The sequence below is a fragment of the Dipodomys merriami genome, unplaced genomic scaffold, assembly GCF_024711535.1.
Source record: "Dipodomys merriami isolate MVZ:Mamm:240054 unplaced genomic scaffold, mDipMer1.0.p SCAF_48, whole genome shotgun sequence".
In the NCBI taxonomy this organism is placed as follows: Eukaryota; Metazoa; Chordata; class Mammalia; order Rodentia; family Heteromyidae; genus Dipodomys; species Dipodomys merriami.
Window position 1 is genome coordinate 1,695,055 of NW_027206046.1, and position 22,009 is coordinate 1,717,063.

General features: G+C 49.9%; 1 protein-coding gene across 7 annotated transcripts in view; it reads left to right on the plus strand.

Annotated features, from left to right (window-relative positions):
- Positions 1–22,009, plus strand: part of Megf11 (multiple EGF like domains 11) — a 281,143-nt gene that overhangs the window by 198,630 nt on the left and 60,504 nt on the right. For all 7 annotated transcript variants that reach the window (XM_069995095.1, XM_069995096.1, XM_069995098.1 and 4 more), the window contains 2 exons: positions 17,456–17,702; positions 18,978–19,098. In XM_069995095.1, coding sequence (XP_069851196.1) covers positions 17,456–17,702; positions 18,978–19,098 — 368 coding nt within the window. The remainder of the gene's footprint in view (positions 1–17,455; positions 17,703–18,977; positions 19,099–22,009) is intronic.

Below are 22,009 nucleotides of genomic sequence, written 5' to 3' on the forward strand. Positions count from 1 at the left end.
GAGGCTCAGGGACAGAGCCACGGCCCTGAATTCAAACCCCAGGACTGGCAAAAAGAAAAAAAAAAAAAAAGAGGAAGAAAGAAAAGCATATAGTTGGGGAAGTGAAATGACCGTCCCAAGGTCATCCAGCTAGTCAGTGGGTAGATTGGACTTGAGCCCAGCTGCAGTTCACCGCGTGAACAGGTTGAGTGGCTGGACCAGGACCAAAGATGGGCTCTGAAATTTAGCCTGCCTTTTGTTTGTTTGTTTATGTGCTGGTAGCTAGAACTCAGGGCCACAATGCTTCTCCCTTGGCTTTTTTGCTCAAGGCTGGTGCTCTACCACTTGAGCTTTTTGTTATTCAAATAGAGATAAGAGTCTCACAGACTTTGCTGCCCAGGCTGGCTTTAAACCATGATCCTCAGCTCACAGCAGCTAGGATTACAGGTGTGAGCTACTAGCACCCAGCTCTTCCCTTTAAACTGATGAGTGGCCCCATCTTCTGACTCTGACTCTGCCCCCAGCTCAATGAGGCCAACCACACCATGCCATCCTTCCTGCTGCCCACCTCCACGTGGAAAGCCTGTGGTGTTACAAAATCACCGAACACCATCTGCAAAAATGTTCATTTACCCACAGGGAAGCCAAGTGGACCATTTCCCTGAGCATGTGCTCGTGGACTCATTCAGCTTAATATAACGCTCAGCATCTTCCTTGCTCCCCACCCTGAGAAATCATGCCACTCCCTTTTACTAGAGCAGAAGTCATGCTAGTATTACCCAGTAATGATATTGCACTTACGGGGTGTGTGTGTGTGTGTGTGTGTGTGTGTGAGAGAGAGAGAGAGAGAGAGAGAGAGAGAGAGAGAGAGAGAGAGAGAGAGAGAGAGAGAGAGAGAGAGAGAGAGAGAGAGAGAGAGAGAGATGATCCTTGGGCTTGAACTCAGGGCCTGGGTACATCCTTGGGCTGTTCCACTCAAGGTTAGTACTCTACCACTTGAGCAAAGGCTCCACTTTGGGTCCTTTTTTTTTTTTTGTCTGTCATGTGTCTTGAACTCTGGGCCCACTTGAGCCCCAGCACCACTTCCAGTTTTCTGGTGGTTTATTGGAGATGAGTCTCATGGACTACTTTCCTGCCCAGGCTGGCTTTGAACTGTGATCCTCACATCTCAGCCTCTTGAGTAGCTAGGATTACAGGCACGAGCCTCCAGTGCCTGGCACTTTTGGCCTTTTCATGGTTAATTGGAAATGTCTCAAGGGCTTTCCTGTCCAGGCTTGGTTCAAACCACAATCCTCAAATCTTAGCCTCCTGAGTAGATAGAATTACAGGCATGAGCCACTGATACCAGGCCTTTTTTGTGTGTTTGGGGGGGAGGACAGGGGGGGGGGCGGGAAGCTGGGACACTAACAAGAGGCAGAGGTGGGGGGCAGTCAGTCAAATATGAAGGTATCTTACTGTAATTTTGATCACTAAAATGTCCTAGGAAATAAGTATTTGTTTGTATCTTAAACACAAAGGGAAAGAAGCTGGGCACTGGTGGCTCACATCTGTAAGCCTTGAGCACAAAGAGGCTCAGGGACAGCGCCAGGCCCTGAGTTCAAGCCCCACAACTGACAAATACACACAAATAAAAACAAAACCACCAAGTCTTAGAAGGAAGGCTTGCTTTCTTGGTGGACCTTTTGTGCATTATCTTCTAGTGAATTTTATTCCAGTTTTTGTTTGGGGGTGGGACATGAGTTGATTGGCATTTGTGTCTTTAAAGTCTTATGCGTCTATCTTTTTAGCTCTCTACTACAGAGTCCACAAAAAATCAATCCACCAGAAAAGCCACAGCTGGAATAATTCCTGGGCTTACCTACATTCCACATGACAGATCTGAGTCATGGTCAGGGTTACTGAATAAAAAGAGAAATCAAGCCGGGTACTGGTGGCTCACACCTGTAATCCTAGCTACTCAGGAGGCTGAGATCTGAGGATTGCGGTTCAAAGTCAGCCTGGGCAGGAAAGTCCATGAGACTTTTAGTTAACAACCAGAAAACCGGAAGTGGCGCTATGGCTCCAGTGGTAGAGCACTCACCTTGAGCTGAAATGCTGAGGGACAGCACCCAGGCCCAGAGTTCAAGCCCCACAACTGACCCCCCCCCCAAAATAAAAGATGCTCAGTGACTGCACCTGGGCCCTGAGTTCAAGGCCCAGGGTTGGCACAGAGGGGGCGGGGAATCAAATTGATGAGCCTGGATAGAAAGTAATCTAGCATGAGACTGTAAAGGGGGAGTAAGGGCCAGGGCCATGGTGCTCAGGGACTTGAACCTGTGGAGCTCAAGGCAGGGCAATAGGTAGGCAGGGACCATATATACCTAAGGTTGCTCATTGGGAAAAGTCACTCTGGAATTAGGCAGAGGAGGGATGGAGGCAGGCTCGTGTACGGCTCTGCTTGGAAGCTCATTAGAACCATCTGCAACTTCCCATGGTTCCTCCCCGCGCTGTGGGACTTGGGGGGGCAGATTGTAGCAACTCTTAGGCCCCTGTAGCTTCTCCTGGATCAGGCCCACCCCTTAGACCGCCCCTGCCACTCTTGGGGGCAGAACATCTGTTTGTGTGAGTCTTGAGCAGATAAGAGGGAGCGCTCTAGAGCCTGCCAGAGAAGGCCAGGCATTCTGGATGATGGCTTTCTGGCTCAGCTCTGTTTCAGCGCAGATGCGGCAGTAGAGACAGCCCTGTGCCAGCCCCCCCAATCACTTCCCCCACATCATCATGTGCCTGGAAATCATCGCTTTCCCTTTCTGAGTCTTTGCTTCGCCTTCAAGGGGAAAATGGGATATGCTGATCATGGAGGGGCCTGTGGTTCTAATGCTTTATACTTAAGTCCTCCTCTTCACCCCCTGCCAGTCCTCTCTGGGACTGTTGTGTGAAGTGTGGGTACGAGTGTGTGGGTGTGTGCACGCATGCGTGTGCCTGCTGTTACTGGGGCCTGGATGCTTTCTTTTAGCTTTTACACTCCAGGCTGGTGCTCTACGACTTGAGCCACAGCTCCAGTCCTGGCATTTTGGTGATTCATTTGCAGATAAGAGTCTCATGGGGGAGGCTAGGAAGGTGGCTCAGTGGTAGAGCGCTTGCCTTGCATGCCTGAGGCCCTGGGTTCGATTCCTCAGCACCACATAAGCAAAAAGAAAAAAGCCGGAAGTGGTACTATGGCTCAAGTGGTAGAGCGCTAGCCTTGAGCTGAAGAGCTGAGGGACAGTGCCCAGGCCCAGAGTTCAGGCCCCACCACTGGACCCCCACCCCCCTCCCCCAAAAAAAAGAGTCTTATGGGCTTTCCTGCCCAGATGGCTTTGAACCATGATCCTCAGGTCTTAGTCTCCTGAGTAGGTAGGATTACAAGTGTGAGTCATGAGCACCCAGCTATCTCTGGGACTCTGATTCTAAGGTCTACAAATGGTCTGCTCTGCTCATAATTGCTACAATTAATTGTGTCTTTTTTCATGTGTTTGGCTCTGAGCTAAGTACTAATGTAATTTTATTTCCTTACAACAACTGCCCAGCCAGATGTGTAGGGGTGTGTGTGTGTGTGTGTGTGTGTGTGTGTGTGTGTGTGTGTGTGTGTGTGTGTGTGTGTGTGTGTGTGTGTGTGTGTGTGTGTGTGTTCATACTGGGGACTGAATTCAGGGCTTGGGCACTGTCACATTGCTTTTTGTTTGTTTTGTTTGTAATTTTGCCAGTCCTGGGGTTTAAACTCAGGGCCTAGGTTCTGTCCCTTAGCCTCTCTGTGCTCAAGGCTAGCACTCTACCACTTGAGCCACAGCATAACTTCTAGCTTTTTCTGTTTATGTGGTACTGAGGAATCAAATCCAAGGCTTCATGCATGCTAGAAAGTACTCTGCTACTAAGCAACATTCCCATCCCTGTCACATGGCTTTTTGTTCAAGGCTGGCACTTTACCACTTGAACCACACCTCACTTCTGGCTTTTTGGTGGTTAATTGGAGTTAAGGGTCTCTCACAAGCTTGGCTTTGACCCATGCACGATCTTCAGTTTTCAGCCTCCTGAATAGCTAGAACTATAGATGTGAGACACCAGCATCCTAGAAAGGGCTATTTCTAGGGGGGAAACTGAGGCACAGAAAATTCTAATAACTCACCCAAGGTGACTCTGAAGAACCAGGATCTGCAGTTCAGTCTTTGGGTCTTTCTAGCCTTCAGTCTGCATTTCTACACCTTAATGAATGCTTTGCCCAACTTCAGTTTGGGCCTGGTGCCATGGGAGCACCTTCCAAATTTTCCTTGGCTCACATGAGAGGAAAAACAAATCTGGGGCTCCCCTGAGCTTTGTGGGTGACCAGAGCCATTCTGGAAAGCCCTGTGAAGAAGTCTGCCCACTCCCTTGTTTGTTCATTTTAGTAAGAACTATCTCTCTCCTGAGCCTGAATGATGACAGGTAGCCAGCTAGAACTAACGACAGTGTTAACTTTTTTCTTGAAATCCTCCCAGGTTCCCTAGCTAGAGACAGCGTGAGCCATGAGCTCATTAAGTACCAGAAGCTGGTCTTCCCGCCGCCCAGATACGTACCAGAAAATCTGATCGGCTGCTTTTCCATCTCCAACAACTGGATTGCAAGTCCCCATTCCACTCCCCCTCTTTCCCGGTATCCAATTAGCTGCCAATTAGATATCCAGGCGTTACCTGCCCCCCCCCATCCTCGGCCAGCCCCCTGCCAGAGGATGAAGAGAGGACCACAATGCTCCAGACCAGGTTCAAAGGCATTGTGACTGTGTGCCAGCTCCCTTCTGGGAGACATGGATTCCTTTGAAAGTGAAATATTAAAAGAAAAGAAAAGAAAAGAAAACCCCACACATGGGGGGAGGCCCACCCGGGACCCCATTTAATTCAATCACCCAGTTTAGAGGACTTCCTGCCTCTTCTATGTCCCCGTCTGCCAGTCTGCACAGCCCAAACCTGCCCACCCAGCCCCCCAGGGACCAAACCACTTTGGGAGGGAGAAAGAGCTGGGTGGGCCACAGGGGAGAGGTGAAGGAAGAAAGACTCAGCAAGCAGGAGACTGAGAGGAGGAGGGAGACACACCAGCAGCAGCAGCAGCAGCAGCAGCAGCAGCAGCAGCAGCAGCTTCTGAGTCTCCTGTCTTCTCATTGCACGACTGAGCTATAGAATGACAATCACCTTTGTAGTCCGCCAGCCTCCTGGGAAGGCTGGTGGTGACAACATCTTCTCCTGGGCCCTGGTCTTCTGAGGCCAGAGGGGATCCCAGTTTTTTCTAGGCTGAGGAGGTACACTTCCTTGTTTAATTTCTAAGCACTCATCTCTGTGATGCCAGCTCCTCAGAATTGCTCTGTACAGATAGATGCTCAGGTTGGAAAGGTAGAGAAACTTTTATGGAGATACAGGGGTGAGTTTGGGGGCTCCAGGGAGCCTCTCTTACATTCATATACACAACTATTTTTTTTGTGTGTGTATACATGGTCCTGAGGCTTGAACTCACAGCCTGGACACTGTTTCTGAGCTTTTGTGTTCAAGGCTAGCGCTCTGCCACTCGAGCCACAGCTCTACTTCTAGCTTTTTGTTTTGTTTTGGGGTTTTTTTTGGTGGTTAACTGGGGGTAAGAGTTTCATGGACTTTCCTGCCCAGGCTGACTTTGAACCTGTAATCCTCAGATCTCAACCTCCTGGGCAGTTAGGATTACAGGTGTGAGTCACCAACACCTTGCTCTCCTAGCCTTCTAGTGTGATTTATCCTTTATCTTTTGTCATGTGTCTGATACCTTTCTAGGGAATGGGTTTATTTCTCTACCAATTAAAGAAAGAAAAGGCAAGAACGTGTTTAGAGCAGAGCAACTTCATTTGAAAGCAGAAGTTTAGAGTCTGCTCAGGGAAGGGCCTCAGATCTGAAGATTCCATGGGTTCTGCCTAGAGCTGGGTTATTACAGTGATTGCTTGATGACTTTTCAATGGTTGAGCAGGCACCCCAGGGTATTATGGGAAGAAGAAGCACCGCAATGGGGCCCATATTATTTGCCATGAGTTATGTCCACCACTTCTAACAATTCCTTTTTCTTTCCCTCATGTTGTTGTACCATCTCTACCCCAAGTTATAAGCACCTGAGGGCAGAAACAATACAATTATTATCCATTTTATCTGAGCTATGCTAATCATTTGTCTTTTTTTCCTTCCTTTTTGTGTGTGTGTGTGCCAGTGTCCAGGCTTGAACTCAAGTCCTTGCGTTCTTGCTTGACTTTTTTTCCACTCAAGGCTGGCACTCTACCACTTGAGCCACACTTTCAGTTCTGGCTTTTGGTGGGGGGCGGGGGGGGCTAATTAGAGATCAGAGTTTCACAGACTTACCTGCATGGACTACCTTTGAACTGGGATCCTCAGATCTCCACCTCCCGAGAAGCTAATATTACAGGCGTGAGCCACTGGCACCTAGCCTCAGGCCAGTTCTAAGTGAAGCTCATTCCATTCCCTCTGAAGGCCCAAACCCCTCAGAGCTCAGGAGGTTCCAGAAGCATTAAATGTGGATGTCCTGTTTAATGAAGCTGCTCCAGGCAGCAAGCCATGTGGTCACAGAAATCCCAAGGGTCATTAACCCCACCTCCTGCTCAAGCACTGTCCTGTTCCTAGCTGACTGGTGCAATGGGCCTTCCCCCCATCTTCCCCCCCCAGCCAGCCTTTAGTGATGGCGTACACAGAATCTGGGAATCATAAATAAGGAAGGGAGCTATATTTAGCAAGGGCCTCGCCTCTCCTAAAGAGGAGCTCTGTCATTTGTGAAGTCCTGGTTTGTGTTCAAGTGTCAGCATCTTTTTGGAGTCACCTGGATGCCAAGGAGCCAGCAAGAAGCCTGCCCCGTGGGGCTGCATCCCTCTCCACAGCCTGCCCTCTGTTTGGTCCTGCCATCCCCCCACCCCCACCCCTGCATTCCCAGGCAGTTCATTGGATCTAGGCATGCTAGGAGCAAACCTGAGACACAAAAGGACTGGGGCTTGTTTTTAGTCCTTCCCTGCTTCCCTCCCTCCCCTCCCTCTCTCTCTCTCTCTCTCTCTCTCTCTCTCTCTCTCTCTCTCTCTCTCTCTCTCTCTCTCTCTCTCTCTCTCTCTCTCTCTCTCTGCTGTCCTTCCTCCTCCTCCTCCTCCTCTTCCTCCCTCTCTATTTTTCACTCTATCAGTCCTGGGGCTTGAACTCAGGTCTGTGCACTGTCCCTGAGCTTTTTCTGCTCAAGGCTAGCACTCTACCACTTTGACCCCAGCGCCATTTCCAGTTTTCTGGTGGTTACTTAGATGTAAGAGTCTCACAGATTTTCCTGCCCAGGCTGGCTTCAAACCACAGTCCTCAGATCTCAGCCTCCTGAGTAGCTAGGATTACATGTGTGAGCTACCAGCATCCAGCCTTGATAATGTTTCATTAACTGAATGAACAAATAAATGATGAGCTAACCAGACCTCCCTGGCTGCCATAGATCTCAGGAGCAGCCAGATCCCGTCCTTGGATAGTAACTCTCAGGAGACAGGCTGGCCATTTGTCACTCACCCTCGAGCCTTTTCTCCGGGGAAGCCACAGGTCACCACCATCAATGATGGATGGGGCAGCCTCTGATGAGCAGGCCAGGTCCCTCTCCCACTCAGGGACAAATAGAGCATGATGCAAATGATATCAATAAGAAGACAGAGGATGAGCAAGAAGTTGCATTAGGAAAGAGATTGCTTCCTGTCCTTCCTGCAGAAGTAGTGTCTGGAGAGTGGTGGGTAGGTTGACAACTGGAATCTCCACTCTTCAGCCAACTGAGCCAGGAATTGGTGCTTCAATTCCCTGGCTCATTGAGAGCAATGGGAACATCACACTTTTGCTTGGGGAGGCATAGGCGAGGGGGAAAGGGTGGTAGGTCAGAATTCCTCTATTGAGCTGGGTACTAGTGGCTCAAGTCTGTAATGCTAGCTGCTAAGGAGGCTGAGCTTCTGAGGATCGTGGTTGGAAGCCAACCTAAGCAGGAAAGTCCGTGAGACTCTTATCTTCAATTAACCACCAAAAAAGCTGGAAGTGGAGCTATAGCTCAAGTAGTAGAGCACTAGCCTTGAGCACTAAAGCTCAGGACACTGCCCAGGCTCTGAGTTCTTGCCCCAGGACTGGTGTGTGTGCAGCAGACACACACACACACACACACACACACACACACACACACACACACACACACACACACACTGTTGACATACAAGCTTGCTCTACATAGCAAGTTTCCTGTAGAATCTAAAAGGTAATCTGAGTTGGTGGTGTAGTTCAAATCATAAGGGCAAAGTCCTGAGTTCAAACACCAGTAACACCAAAAAGAAAATTCAATTAATAAGTTACACACACACACACACACACACACACACACACACACACACACACACACACACACACACACACACACACAATGAATGGAGCCGGGCACTGATGGCTTACGTCTGTAATCCTAGCTACTCAGGAGGCTGAGATCTGAGGATCAAGGTTCAAAGCCAATTCAGGCCACATCTGAGAGTGTCTTGTTTCCAATTAACCAGTTAAAAGCCGGACGTTGCAGGTGTGGCTCAAATGGTAGAATGCCAGCTGTAAGCACATTGCCAAGGGAGAGACACACCTGACCCTCAACCCTGCTTTTGCAATTAGAGGTGACTCTGTCCCCAGGGGACATTTGTCACTATCTGGTTGTCTCTGGATGTTGCAGTGATGTCAGGAGGAGGCGGGGAAGGCTACAGGCATGTAGTGGGTAGTGGTCTAAGGCTGCAGTACACAGGAGAGCCCTACAACAAACAAACAAACAAACAAACATGGTCTAGTTCAGTATGTGTCTGGAAGCAAGGTTGAGAATCCTTGCTTTGTTATTTAATGGTAAATGGGAGATGAGGTGGTCTTACTTGATCTTCTGAGGAGCTGGCAGGAGCTGAACACATAGCTTGGGGGACAGTAAGAAGAGTAGGTATGGAGGCCCAGGTGACGTGCACCAGCCCCCAAACAAGCACTCAGGGCTAGAATTAGTTCCCTCTGCCTTTAAGGGACCCCTCCCATTGTTCCCTTTGCCCTAGAGGACTGAGGGACACGCTGCCTACCTGGGGGTTAAGGTAGCTATAGTTGATACTTAAGTAACAGCGGAGGGAAGAAGTGTAATAAAGAGATCACTAAGAGCTAATGATGCATCGCAGGAATTCTGAGTCGTCAGCATCTTGCAGACTTAGGCATGGTGTCAGGAGATTTGGGTTTTAATCTACAGCACCTTGGTCTATGAATATTTAATTCTGACCGTGGGAATGGGGGAGAGATAGGGAAGTGAGCGATGGCTCCGTTCAGAGCTTGGATAACTGCCTGGCATTCGTCTTTTCCACATAGACAAAACATTTGCCTCTCGCCCCCCCCCCCCCATCCTCTGGACCATTTCTCAAGTGGAGACAGAGCAGAGGCTCCCTGTGTCAGCACCCCAGCAGGCCCTGCCTTGCCCTCCTTTGTGATGACGTGACCCTCCCTCCACTTCCAGGCGCCCTCTTGAGAAATGTCCCATACTCCAGGCAAGAACTGTGGATCTACAGCTGCCATTTTACAGATGTGAAAACAGGCCCAGAGAGGGACAGGGGGCTGCCCAGGGATGGATAGGAGCTTTGGCCCAGACACAGGGGCTGAGTGGAAAGCCCTCACCCTCTCAAACTTCACTGCCTCAGGCCACCCCTCCTCCCCGTGGACTCCCGTGTCTATAATAGGGAAGACCCATCCTTCTTTTCCACTCTCTCATTGGCCCAACATCCTCCTACCCATTTCCCCATGAGGACCAATGAGAACCGAGGCTGTAGGGGGCAGGAGATGGGGAGAAGCAGTAAGGGAAGGAAGTGCTGGCCTAGAACTTTTCTCTCTCTCTTTTTTTAATGTCAGTTGTGGGACTCGAACTCAGGGTGTGGTCTGGGTACTATCCCAGAGCTTTTTCTGCTCTACCTTTGAGCCACAGTTTCACTTTTAGTTTTTGGGTGGTTAACTGGAGGTAAGAATACCTTCCCAGACTGGGGGGCTGGGAAGGTGGCTCAGTGGTAGAGTGCTTGCCTTGCATGCATGAGGCCCTGGGTTCGATTCCTCAGCACCACACAAGCAGTAAAAGCCAGAAGTGGTGTTGTGGCTTGAGTGGTAGAGCGCTAGCCTTGAGCTGAAGAGTTGAGGGACAGCACCCAGGTCCAGACTTCAGGCCTTACGACCGACAAGAGGAAAAAAAAAGAATCTCACAGGGCTGGCTTCAAACTACAATCCTCAAATCTCAGCCTCCTGATTAGCCTGGGTTACAGGCATGAGCCACCATTGCCTGGCTGGCCTAGAGCTTTTCAAAGATCTTCTGCTCTTTCCCTACCACCTTTGGTCATTTAGTTTAAATCAGAATGGTTAACGCTGAGTCAAAAGGAATACGTGCTGTTTTGTCTTTTTCTTTTCTTTCTTTTCTTTTTTTTTCCTGTGTCAGACCTGGCACTTGAACTCAAGGTCTAGGCACTGTCCCTTAAGCTTTTATGATCAAGGCTAGCAGTCTAGCACATAAGCCATAGCTCCACAGACTTTCTTTCTTTCTTTTTTTTTTTGGGGGGGGGCAGGTCCGGTCGTGGAGCCTGAACTCTGGGCCTGAGCGCTATCCCTCAGCTCTTCAGCTCAAGGCCAGCACTCTACCACTTGAGCCACAGCGCCACTTCCGGCTTTTTTCTTTTTGCTTATGTGGTGCTGAGGAATCGAACCCAGGGCCTCAGGCATGCAAGGCAAGCGCTCTACCACTAAGCCACCTTCCCAGCCCCTCCACAGACTTTCTTGTCCAGGCTTCTAACCTCAGATCTCAACCCCTTAAGTAACTAGGGTTACAGGCCTGAGCCCCTGGCACCTGGTCTTTGGAGACAGGGGGTCTCACTATGTCACCTAGGCTGACTTTGAACTCAAAATCACCCTCAGTACTGGGATTACTCACCTAGGCTGACTTTGAACTCAAAATCACCCTCAGTACTGGGATTACAAGGGATACATCTTGATGTCCATCCAACTAAAGTATCAGATATGTATGAAGAAAGGTTTTGTTTTTCTTATGATGGTTTTTCTTGTTAGATCTTGGGATTGAACCCAAGGCCTTAAGCATGCTAGACAAGAATATTACCACTGTGCTACCTCTCTAGCCATGTCTACAGGTTTTATTGGGTCCTTAAAAACATGTAACAGCAGCTCTGACACAGTGGGAAGCCATGCAAATAAACAGAAAAACATTTGTAGATTGAAAAAGCAAAGCTACTTGGAGCTCATATCCAAATGGACAGGAAAAGGTCACACTCCATTTAAAATATTCTGATTAGGGAAGCAGGGAAGCGTGTAGTGCAACTGAAAGATATTTCTCCCCAGAGTGATTAAATGGGGGAAAATGTTAGGGTTCATGAGGATAAATGCCAATTATGTACAAAATTTACTTAAAGCAGGATGGACACCAAGGGGGGGCTCCTGCCTGTAATCCTAGCTATTCAGGAGGCTGAGATTTGGGGATCATGGTTTGAAGCATGGGCAGCAGTTGGTGAAACTGTCATCTCCAATTAACCAGTAAAAAGCCAGAAGTGGAGGTATGGCTCAAGTGGAAAAGTTTGAGACTGGAGAAAAAAAAAAGAGAAAGAAAGCTAAGCAATAGCTGGGAATGTGGCTTAGTGGTAGAGTGCTTGCCTAGCATGCATGAAGCCCTGGGTTTGATTCCTCAGTACCATGTACCAGAAAAAGCTGGAAGTGGCACTGTGGCTCAAATGGTAAAGCGCTAGTCTTGAACCCATAGAGGCTCAGGGATAGTACCCAGGCCCTAAGTTCAAGCCCCAGGACTAGCAAAAAAAAAAAAAGCTAAGCAAGAGTATAAAGCTCTGAGTTCAAGCCCCACTACCAAACACACACAGAGCTAGGCATTGGTGGCTTCTACCTGTAATCCTAGCTACTCAGGAAGCTGAGATCTGAGGATCAGGGTTTAAAGCCAGCCAGGCAGGAAAGTCTGTGAGACCCTTATCTTCAATTACCACCAGAAAACCAGGAGTGGTGCTACAGCTCAAAGTGGTAGAGCCTTGAGCAAAAAGAGCTTAAGGGGCAGTGCCTAGGCTCTGAACTCAAGCCCATGATTAACAACAACAACAACAATAATAATAATTAATAATTATTTTAAAAAGCTCACTCACTGCCTGGTGCTGGTGGCTCACGCCTGTAATCCTAGCTACTCAGGAGGCTGAGATATCACGGTTCAAAGCCAGCCCAGGCAGGAAAGTCCATGAGACTCTTCTTTTTTTGGGGGGGTCCGGTCATGGGGCCTGAACTCTGGGCCTGGGCATTGTCCCTCAGCTCAAGGCTCAAGGCTAGCACTCTACCACTTGAGCCATAGCACCACTTCTGGCTTTTTTTTGATTTTCTGCTTATGTGGTGCTGAGGAATCGAACCCAGGGCCTCATGCATGCAAGGCAAGCGCTCTACCACTGAGCCGCCTTCCCAGCCCTCCATGAGACTCTTATCTCCAATAAACCATTAGAAAACCAGAAGTGGCACTGTGACTCAACTGGTAGAGCACTGGCCTTGAGCTGAAGAGCACAGGGACAGAGCCCAGGCCCAGAGTTCAAGCCCCATGACCAACAAAATAAATAAATAAGTAAATAAAATAAATAAATAAATGAAATCCCACTCACCAGCAATGACAAGAAAATGAGACAGAGCTGCTTACCCACTGTCCTCAAGGTGAATGAAAGGGTCATGCCATAATTGCAACAGGTCTTGATCTTCTCTCACAGATACAGTCATACACCCTGGCCAATTCTGCCTTGGACTGTCACCTCTCACACCACTGTGTCTTCCTGTCACACCTTTTCCCAATTATACACGCCTTAGGCGGACCTCCAGGTACTTGAGTCTTCTCTGAGCAGCTGCTGGAGGATCCAGGGGCACCCAGACGCAAAGCGTGGCCATTCATCGCTTCCTCCTTGACCCTTCCAGGCTTCGGGATCCTGGCCTGTGTGCTCCTTGATCCTCATGAAGGAGCAAGACTTGACCATTCTCCTCCCCTCTGACCTCCCATGGACAGGCTTGTTGATTTGTAGCTAGGGTTGATTGACCAGTTATTTCGTGCCAGGCCATAGGATAAAGGTATAAAGTGGATTTTCTTGTTTATTATAGAGGCTGCTGTTTTTAGAAGGAAGAAAAGCAGGAAGTTACAAAACTTACCCCAGTCCCACAGCGAGGAAGTGGCTGGAGTCCAAGCTACTAACACCTGCTGTCTTGCCAGTGATGGTGTGGTGTTGATGGGAGAGGATGCCAGGATGCTGGCAGCCAGCCTGGGCTTAAACAGCCATCCTTCCTACTCCACGATGACACAGTACCTGATGGTTTTCCATTAGTGCCTGATTCGGGGGTTCGTTTATGTGTGAGATGTGGTCCCAGGTTACACAGAGTCGACTTGTATTTCCCATAATTTTATCCTCTTGAGTTAATTTAGTTACTGATCTCTTCCATTTGGGGGAAAGATATATCACAAACTAGGCAGTTGGTGTCTCAACCCCTGTAATCCTGGGTACTCAGGAGGCTGAGATCTGAGGATCATGGTTTGAAGCCAGCTCAGGCAGAAAAGTGTGAGATTCTTAGCTCCAATTTAACCAGCAAAAACAGACAGACCAAAAAAAAAAAGTGGAAGTATGGCTCAAGTGGTAGAAACTTAAGCAAAAAAGCCAAGCAAGAGTATAAGGCCCTGAGTTCAAGCTCCATAGTCTGCACATATAGAAAAATGTAGATCCCACCATACGAATGCGCCCATGCACACGCGCGCACACACAGTGTAAGGTACGAGAGAAGTCATTGGCATCAGGCTTTCTAGAAGTGTGTGTACATGAGTTCTCCAATGTCTGAAGTCACCCCCATTCCAGCACTTTCATACTGGTCTGTTCATCCCAAGAAGGAAGTCACCTCTCAGCACGAGTAGGTGCTTGGGAAAAGGTGAGTAGACAACTAAAGTAATGGAAGTTGCAGGAACTAGGAAGCATTTTTGTTTCCTACTGGGTCTGGCCAGGCCAGGTCAGGCAGGTCCATTGGCAAGACAGGTATAGCAATATTACCAGGCTGCACCGAGGACCAACTGGCTTCAGATTCTATTTTTCTTTTTCTTTTTTCTCATCATGGGGCTTGACCTCAGGGCCTGAGTTCTGTCCCTAAGTTCTTTTGCTCAAGGCGAGTGCTCTACCACTTTGAGCTCCACTTCTGGTTTTTGAGTGATTAATTGGAAATAAGAGTCTATCAGACTTTCCTGCCCAGGCTGGCTTTGAACTAGGATCCTCAGATCTCAGTCTTATGAATAGCTAGATTTACAGATATAAACCACTGGTGCCTGGCTGGCTTCAGATTCTTTTTTTTTTTTTGGGTCTGGTCGTGGAGCCTAAACTCTGGGCCTGGGTGCTGTCCCTCAGCTCTTCAGCTCAAGGCTAGTGCTCTACCACTTGAGCCACAGCGTCACTTCCGGCTTTTTTCTTTTTGCTTATGTGGTGCTGAGGAATCGAACCCAGGGCCTCATGCATGCAAGACAAGCGCTCTACCACTGAGCCACCTTCCCAGCCCCTGGCTTCAGATTCTTAATGCTTTCTAATAGCGCCAAGGCCTTGGCAGGAGCTGTGGTCCCAACAAACAAAATGGAGCCTGGTGTGCTTGATCCCAAGGTGTCACATGCTGGTGAAGTGTCTGGTCTCGGCAGAGTCCCTGCAGCCTGTCCCCTGTCCCATGCTACCGTTAGGTCCCTCCTTTGGGATATTCTCTAGAAAGAGTCCCACTTACCTGAAGTGGGAACTGGGAACCCAAAAACTTGGGCCTGCCCTGCTAGAACCTTCTCTGAGCCTTTGTCTCCCTGTCTATAAAATGAGGAAAGCAGATCTTAATCACATTTGAAAGGAGTAAGTTTCATTCCTGTATGTCAGAGGTTCATGCATGTATGATATCCATGTATGTTAGATATTCATATATGTAAGGTGGTACCTGGCCAGGAATTTGTTTTTATTACAGTCGAGTCACATCATAAACACACTAAACTCAGTGAATCAACTACATGTTCATGGCAACAAAGGAGGTAGAGAAATGCCAGTGTGGCCGGGCGCTGTGGCTCATGCCTGTAATCCTAGCTACTCAGGAGGCTGAGATCTGAGGATCGTGGTTCAAAGCCAGCACAGGCAGGAACATCCGTGAGACTCTTATCTCCAATAAATCACTAGAAAACTGGAAGTGGGGCTGTGGCTCAAGTGGTAGAGCGCTCACCTTGAGCTGAAGAGTACAGGGACAGTGCCCAGGCCCAGAGTTCAAGTCCCACAAGTTCAAGCCCCACAACTGACAAAAAGAAAAAAAAAGAAAAAAAAAAAAGAAATGTGTGTGTGTGTGTGTGTGTGTGTGTGTGTGTTTGTGTATCCAGGGACTCAAATTCAGGGTCTGGGCACTGTCCCTGAGCATTTTTGTCAAAGCTAGAGCTCTATCACTTGCAGCATGCCTCCACTTTTAGCTTTTTGCTGGTTAATTGGAGATTAAGGACTTTCCTGCCCAGGCTGGCTTCAAACTGTGATCCTCAGTTCTTAGTAGCTAGGGTTACAGGTGTCAGGTTGGGATTCTTTTATGCATGCTGTGTATCCCAGAGACTGGGATGCGCTGAAGGCCACAATGTCTCACCTGCAAGCCTCTGTCAGCCTAAGCAGAGGGTATAACTCTTAAGTGTTACTAGGTTTTTGCTTTTCTATAATACAGGCGGGAAGTGCAAGTTACAACCACCTACAATGTGGCATCTGTTTCTGTGTGTGAATACTTGAGAGTACAGATGAAGAAGAGATGAGCCAGAGTGTGTGTGAAGGCTATTCTGGGACTCAGTAGTCGTGACTACTTAAGGAAGATAGGCAGGCTGTATAGGAGTGACCACATGACCCAGTCAGCCAGCAGGAGGGACTTCCAGGAGATTGATGGAGCTGATGGAGTGATCCTGCCACCAATCCTTTAGCTGCCAAAGTAATTCCACTCTATCCATAATGAGCCTACTGACCCCAGTGACACTTTCCAGCCCCACCTCACCCCCCTACCTGGCATTTCCTTTCTGAGTGCCTAAACCCTAGAAACCTGGAGCACAGAGAGCCACCCCAATCATCACCCCAGTGTCCAGGTAGAAGAGTGACTAGCAGCTTTCTCCCTCCCGCCCCCAGGACTGATGGGCTTCAGGGAATGTGGGATGTTTTGTGCTGAAAGCACAGTAGCTCACACCTGTAATCCTAGCCACTCAGGAGGCTGAAATCTGAGGATCATGTTTTAAAAAGTCAGCCCACAGGAAAGTCTGTGAGATTGTTATATCCAATTAACCACCAAAATGCTGGAAGTGGAGCTATGGATCAAGTGGTAGAGCATTAGTCTTGAGCAAAAAGCTAAGGGACAGTACCCAGGCCCTGATTTGAACACACCTGTGCACACGCACGTGCACGCACACGTGCACACACACACACACACACACAGAGCAGTCACCCTTATCAGACTTTGAAGTGAGACAATCTTTAAAGCCCATGGCCCTGCTTTCTCTCTTAGGAAGCTTGCCTAGTCTCCTTAGCTGGCTGCAATACATTGGACCTCTTCTCCAATGGGTCCGTCTTTCTATACCTGCCCTCCATACTCCAGCCCTATACCAGAATTCCAGTGATTAAGGCCATAGTTTGCCACACCTATATGCATATATATATATATATATATATATATATATATATATATATATATATATGTATCCTATATGTACAGGAGGAGGGCAGAGAGAGGGGGGGCAGATGACTGGGCAGCCCTCCCCTGGCACTGTCATTCCGTCCCTCTCTACAGCTGCCGAGTACTCTTGGAAACATTTAATTACAGGCAAAGATCTCAAAGGCTGGTCTATTAACTCCAGGGAAGCATTTCTTTCTCCTGCTCCTTGGGATGCTGGCTGCTTACACAGTAATGCAATTAAACTGAAGATCAGACAGCCCAAGGCCTGAGGCACTGATGAAATGGAGAGACATGGGGGGGGGGCGGGGGCTGGGATGGACTGAGCAGTAGGGTCACAGAAAACAGGGGGTGCCAACCATGAAAAGGTTGGTTGATGGGCAGACCTGGGGACTCCAGCATTGCAAACCTGCCGAGGAGGGGTCGGAGGCGTGGTTCAGGTGGTGGAAAGCCAGCTAGTGAGAGAAAGCATCAGATGCAGAGTTTGAGTCCAACTCGCCCCCCCCCCCAAAAAAGGGAAAAGAAATAAACCTGGACCGGCACTTGGGGGTGGCAGCGGAATTACGGATGTGGGTTACAGGTGTCCATGCTGCCACGCAGACACCCCGCACGCAGCCTTCTATCTGGTCGGAAGAGGGACGGGAAGACCGCGTGGACATGGGGTCCAGATCCCCCCTTCCCCTTCCAGGGGGACCCGCAAGCCCTGACTGCGTCCTCCCTTGCAGGCTGCGACAGCGACCATTGGGGTCCCCACTGCAGCAACCGCTGCCAGTGCCAGAACGGCGCCCTGTGCAACCCCATCACCGGCGCCTGCGTGTGCGCCGCCGGCTTCCGAGGGTGGCGCTGCGAGGAGCTGTGCGCGCCGGGCACGCACGGCAAGGGCTGCCAGCTGCCGTGCCAGTGCCGCCACGGCGCCAGCTGCGACCCGCGCACGGGCGAGTGCCACTGTGCTCCGGGCTACACCGGCGTCTAGTGAGTAGCGCGGAGGGGCGGGGCCTGGAGGGGGCGGGGCCTCTCGAGGGGCCAGGGCTTGGGTGGAGCCCGCGAATGGGTGGAACTTGTGTGAAGAGGTGACGATTGGTAGAGTCAGCAAAGGGGGCGGGGTTTGGGAAATAGTGGCTGGGGTAGGGCCTTGTGAGGGGCGGGGCTTGGGTGGAGCCTTTGAACGGGTGGGGCTTGGGCGAAGGGGCGGGGATTGGTGGTCAGTAAATGGGGCGGGGCCTTGCAAGGAGCAGGATCTGGGTGGAGTTTTGTGAATGGAGCAGGATTGGGAAGGGAGTCAATGAATGGGACCGGGCCTTGTGAGGGGCGGGGCTTTGTGAAGGGGCGTGGTCTGGTCGCCCCTCACCGCGCCTTCTGAGTTCCCAGGGCCTTTTGGCTCTGGGTGGTGGGAGCGAGAGGAAGGGCTAAATAATCTGGGCTGTCACATCCGCATTCGGACCCCAAGCCTAGCAGTCTAACATGCCCAGGCTTGGCCCACACATGGGCTCAGATCTACGCCTCGGGGTCACTGGTGGTCCTCCAGAGACTGCATAGGTAGTAATTCTCAAGCCCAGAGGAGCTCATGGATCAACTCCCACGGGCCCTTTCCTGGCAAACTGCGCAGACTTCCGCTTGAAATTCTTGACTTTAACCCCTGAACCACTGTGTTCAGCTGCGCCTGATGGACCCTTGCGGATCTAGAAAGGGAAGGAGCGAGAGCCCTCCCCTGGATGCTGTGCAGATTAGGTTACTGTGTTTGTTCCCGCTCCCCCGCCCACCTCACCACCACCACACTTTCTCTGGTGAGACCCCCCCAAGCAGCCCCAGTTCCCTGGAGAATCCTCATTGTCTGGGAACCTCCAAAGCACTTCAGCTGAACCCTGACTGAGGTTCTTCTAGGTCTTGTTTTTGGCCAGCTCCCAGGACAATTTTGAGCCAAAAGTTCTAACCTAAGACCAAGACCCAGGCAGATTCTCCTCCCCCACCCTTCAATAGGGTCCAGAGCTCACCACGGCAGCTAGCTAGGAACCTTCTGGAGCTTGGACATGTGTCAGCTCATCTGTGTTGCCCCAAGCTCGCTGCACCTTAATATATTATCTCTAAGCTCTTCTGCCCCCTGCTGGCCGGAAGCAGTACTGCAACCTTCATTGACCCTGTTAGGGTTCTTGCCTGTGGGGTACATCAGTTCTTAGCTCTGGGCATGGGGATTGGCAGCAGGAGGCTGCAGTAGGAATGTGGCTGTTTACACCTTGCTTCTCCATGTAGCTGCGAGGAGCTGTGCCCCCCTGGAAGCCATGGAGCTCACTGTGAGCTGCGCTGCCCCTGCCAGAATGGGGGCACCTGTCACCACATCACCGGCGAGTGTGCGTGTCCTCCAGGCTGGATGGTAAGTGGACCTTCAGGATCTGTGTGGGGGTGCTGTAAAAGGTCTGAGCATCTCTCACATATACCTTGAGAAGGTCAATTCCTTCCCCATCCTGAGTACTCCCACCCAGTGATAGTCACAAGGCCCCATTAAACACTGGCAGTAGTAGTACCATGAATAGACATCGCTAGGTGCTGTGTTGCCTAAGAAAAGTGACTTAATCTCTCTGAGTCAACAAAAGAGTTGAACCTGTTTCATAAAACTGGGCTCTCTCAAACCGGGCACCGGTGGTTCCCATCCGTAATCCTAACTACTCAGGAGACTGAGATCTGAGGATCAAGGTTCGAAACCAGTCTGGAAGTGGAGCTGTGGCTCAAGTGGTAGAGATCTAGCCTTGAGCAAAAGGAGCTCAGAAACAGGGCCCAGGCCCAGAGTTCAAGGCCCAGGACTGACCAAGAAATTTTTTTTAAAAAATGGCTCTGGAAGGTGGCTCAGTGGTAGAGTGCTTGCCTTGCATGCATGAGTCCCTGGGTTCCATTCCTCAGCACCATATAAGCAGAAAAAGCTGGAAATGGCACTGTGGCTCAAGTGGTAGAGCGCTAGCCTTGAGCTGAAGAGCTGAGGGACAGGGCCTAGGCCCAGAGTTCAGGCCCCACAACCGACAATAAATAAATAAATAAATAAAATTTGGCTATGTCTTTAGGCATAGGTATTCATCTGGGCTGCCAGATATGACAGAAAGGGCTGGGAAGGAGGAGACACCACCACAAAATACGATTCACTGGAACTTATAAAATGTCACCCTCTCCTCTTATACTCCTCTGGTTTTGTGAGGTTCAGAATCTGTATTTTCTCAATTTCTCCAAGTGCTTCTGAATGCAGACCTGGCTGTCCCATAGAGGGGTAAGCCATTGAGGGGGACTCATGGAGGAGAGGGGAGGAATCGTAACTTCACATGAGGCCCAAAACTCTAGGACTTAATGTCCCATGATGACTCTGTCAGAAGCTTCCGTATCTCTGGTCTCTGCTTCTCCAGTTCAAACCAGATCTAGCTACAGCAAGCCCTGTCCTGTGGGGCTGCCTTGGTGGTTGGGAGCTCAGATGAGATCATGTGTGTCTGAAGTGCTCTAAAGACACAGTTTACAGGGGCTGGGAAGGTGGCTCAGTGGTAGAGCGCTTGCCTTGCATGCATGAGGCCCTGGGTTCGATTCCTCAGCACCACATAAACAGAAAAAGCCGGAAGTGGCACTGCGGGTCAAGTGGTAGAGCCTAGCTTTGAGCTGAAGAGCTGAAGGACAGTGCCCAGGCCCAGAGTTCAGGCCCCACGACAAGCAAAAAAAAAAGACACAGTTTACAGCCAGGGACAGTGGCTCATGCCTGTAATCCTAGCTTCTCAGGAGGCTGAGATGTGAAGTTGGAGGTTCAAAACCAGCCCAGACAAGGAAAGTCCATGAGACTCTTATCCCCAATGAACCAACAGAAAACTGGAAGTGGTGCTCTCTCCTTGGGCTGAATTGCTCAGGGACAGCGCCCAGGCCTAGAGTTCAAGCCCTACAACCGACCAAAAAAAAAGAAAAAAAAGACAGTTTGCAATTGTTGGTTTTTTATTTTTATTTTTGTCAGCCGGGGGCTTGAACTCAGGGCCTATGTGCTATCCTTGAGCCTTTTTTGCTCAAGGCTAGTGCTCTACCACTTGAGCCACAGCTCCAGTTGTGATTTTTCTGGTGGTTCACTGGAAATAAGAGTCTCACAGACTTTCCTGCTGGGGCTGGCTTTGAACCACAAGCCTTAGATCTCAGACTCCTGAGTAGCTAGAATTACAAGAATGAGCCACCAGCATACAATTAGATTTGTATCTGTGGATACCACCTTCTACCCGTAGAGCCCCCCCTTCCCCCCCCAGCCCTGTTCAGCCACCGAAGTCCTGTGTGTCCCTCTCCTGCAGACCTAAGATCCTCAAAGCTGGGCAGGCTCACCAAGGCTGCCTTTTAGGCTAAGGCTCTGTCTGTGTCTCCCATGATGTTCTTTATTTGAGGGCAGATCTGGGACATACCCATCTCCCTCCCCAGGGTTGAGACCAGGCTGCTGAGCAAAGAATGGTATTTCTGGAGGCCGAGGACACCAGAGTCTGGGGCAGACAGGAGAGACACCTACAGGTTCATGGAAGCCATCTCAAACCCCGGCAAGAAATGACCTTGGAGATCCTCTGCCCCAGTATTGGCCAAACATGAATACAGAGGGGGCGGGGCAGCTCTCACAAGCCCTTCTGGGATCTCTGTGTAATAAGCTCCCCAGATAACTTTGAGGAAGGCTATGCGGCTGCACTGGAAGTAATTGATCAAGACCAAAGGATTTCTTGTGTTCCCCGTGGAAGCCCATGGCTCCTTAGGGGGAAGGGTGGAAGTATGGAGCCTAATAATTAGCAGTCTGGCTCCCATCCCACCTCCACGGCTTCATTTTAATCAATTTTCTGCGTGGAGAACTTTAGGTAACAGTTCCCATAAAAAAACGAGATCCAGCTGGGAAGGTGGCTTAGTGGTAGAGTGCTGGCCTACCAGGCGTGAAGCCCTGGGCTCCATTCCTCAGCATAAACAGAAGAAGCCAGAAGTGGTGCTGTGACTCAAGTGGTAGAGTGCTAGCCTGGAGCACAGAGAGGCTCAAGGGCAGTGCCCAAGCCCTGAGTTCAAGCTCTACCTCTTGCTGCCAAAGCCGTTTAGATAGCACTGGTCTGTCATGACCTTTCTCAGATGAGGAATTTGAGGCCAGCAGAGCCGAGTGACTTAGGCCAGGCCAGTCTGCTAGTTAGAATGCAGTAGAGCTTGATCCAAATCTTTTTTTTTTTTTTTGGCTTGTTTTGAACTCAGGCCTGGGCACTGTCCCTGAGCCTCTTTGTGCTCAAGGCTAGCACTCTACCCCTTGAGCCACAGCACTA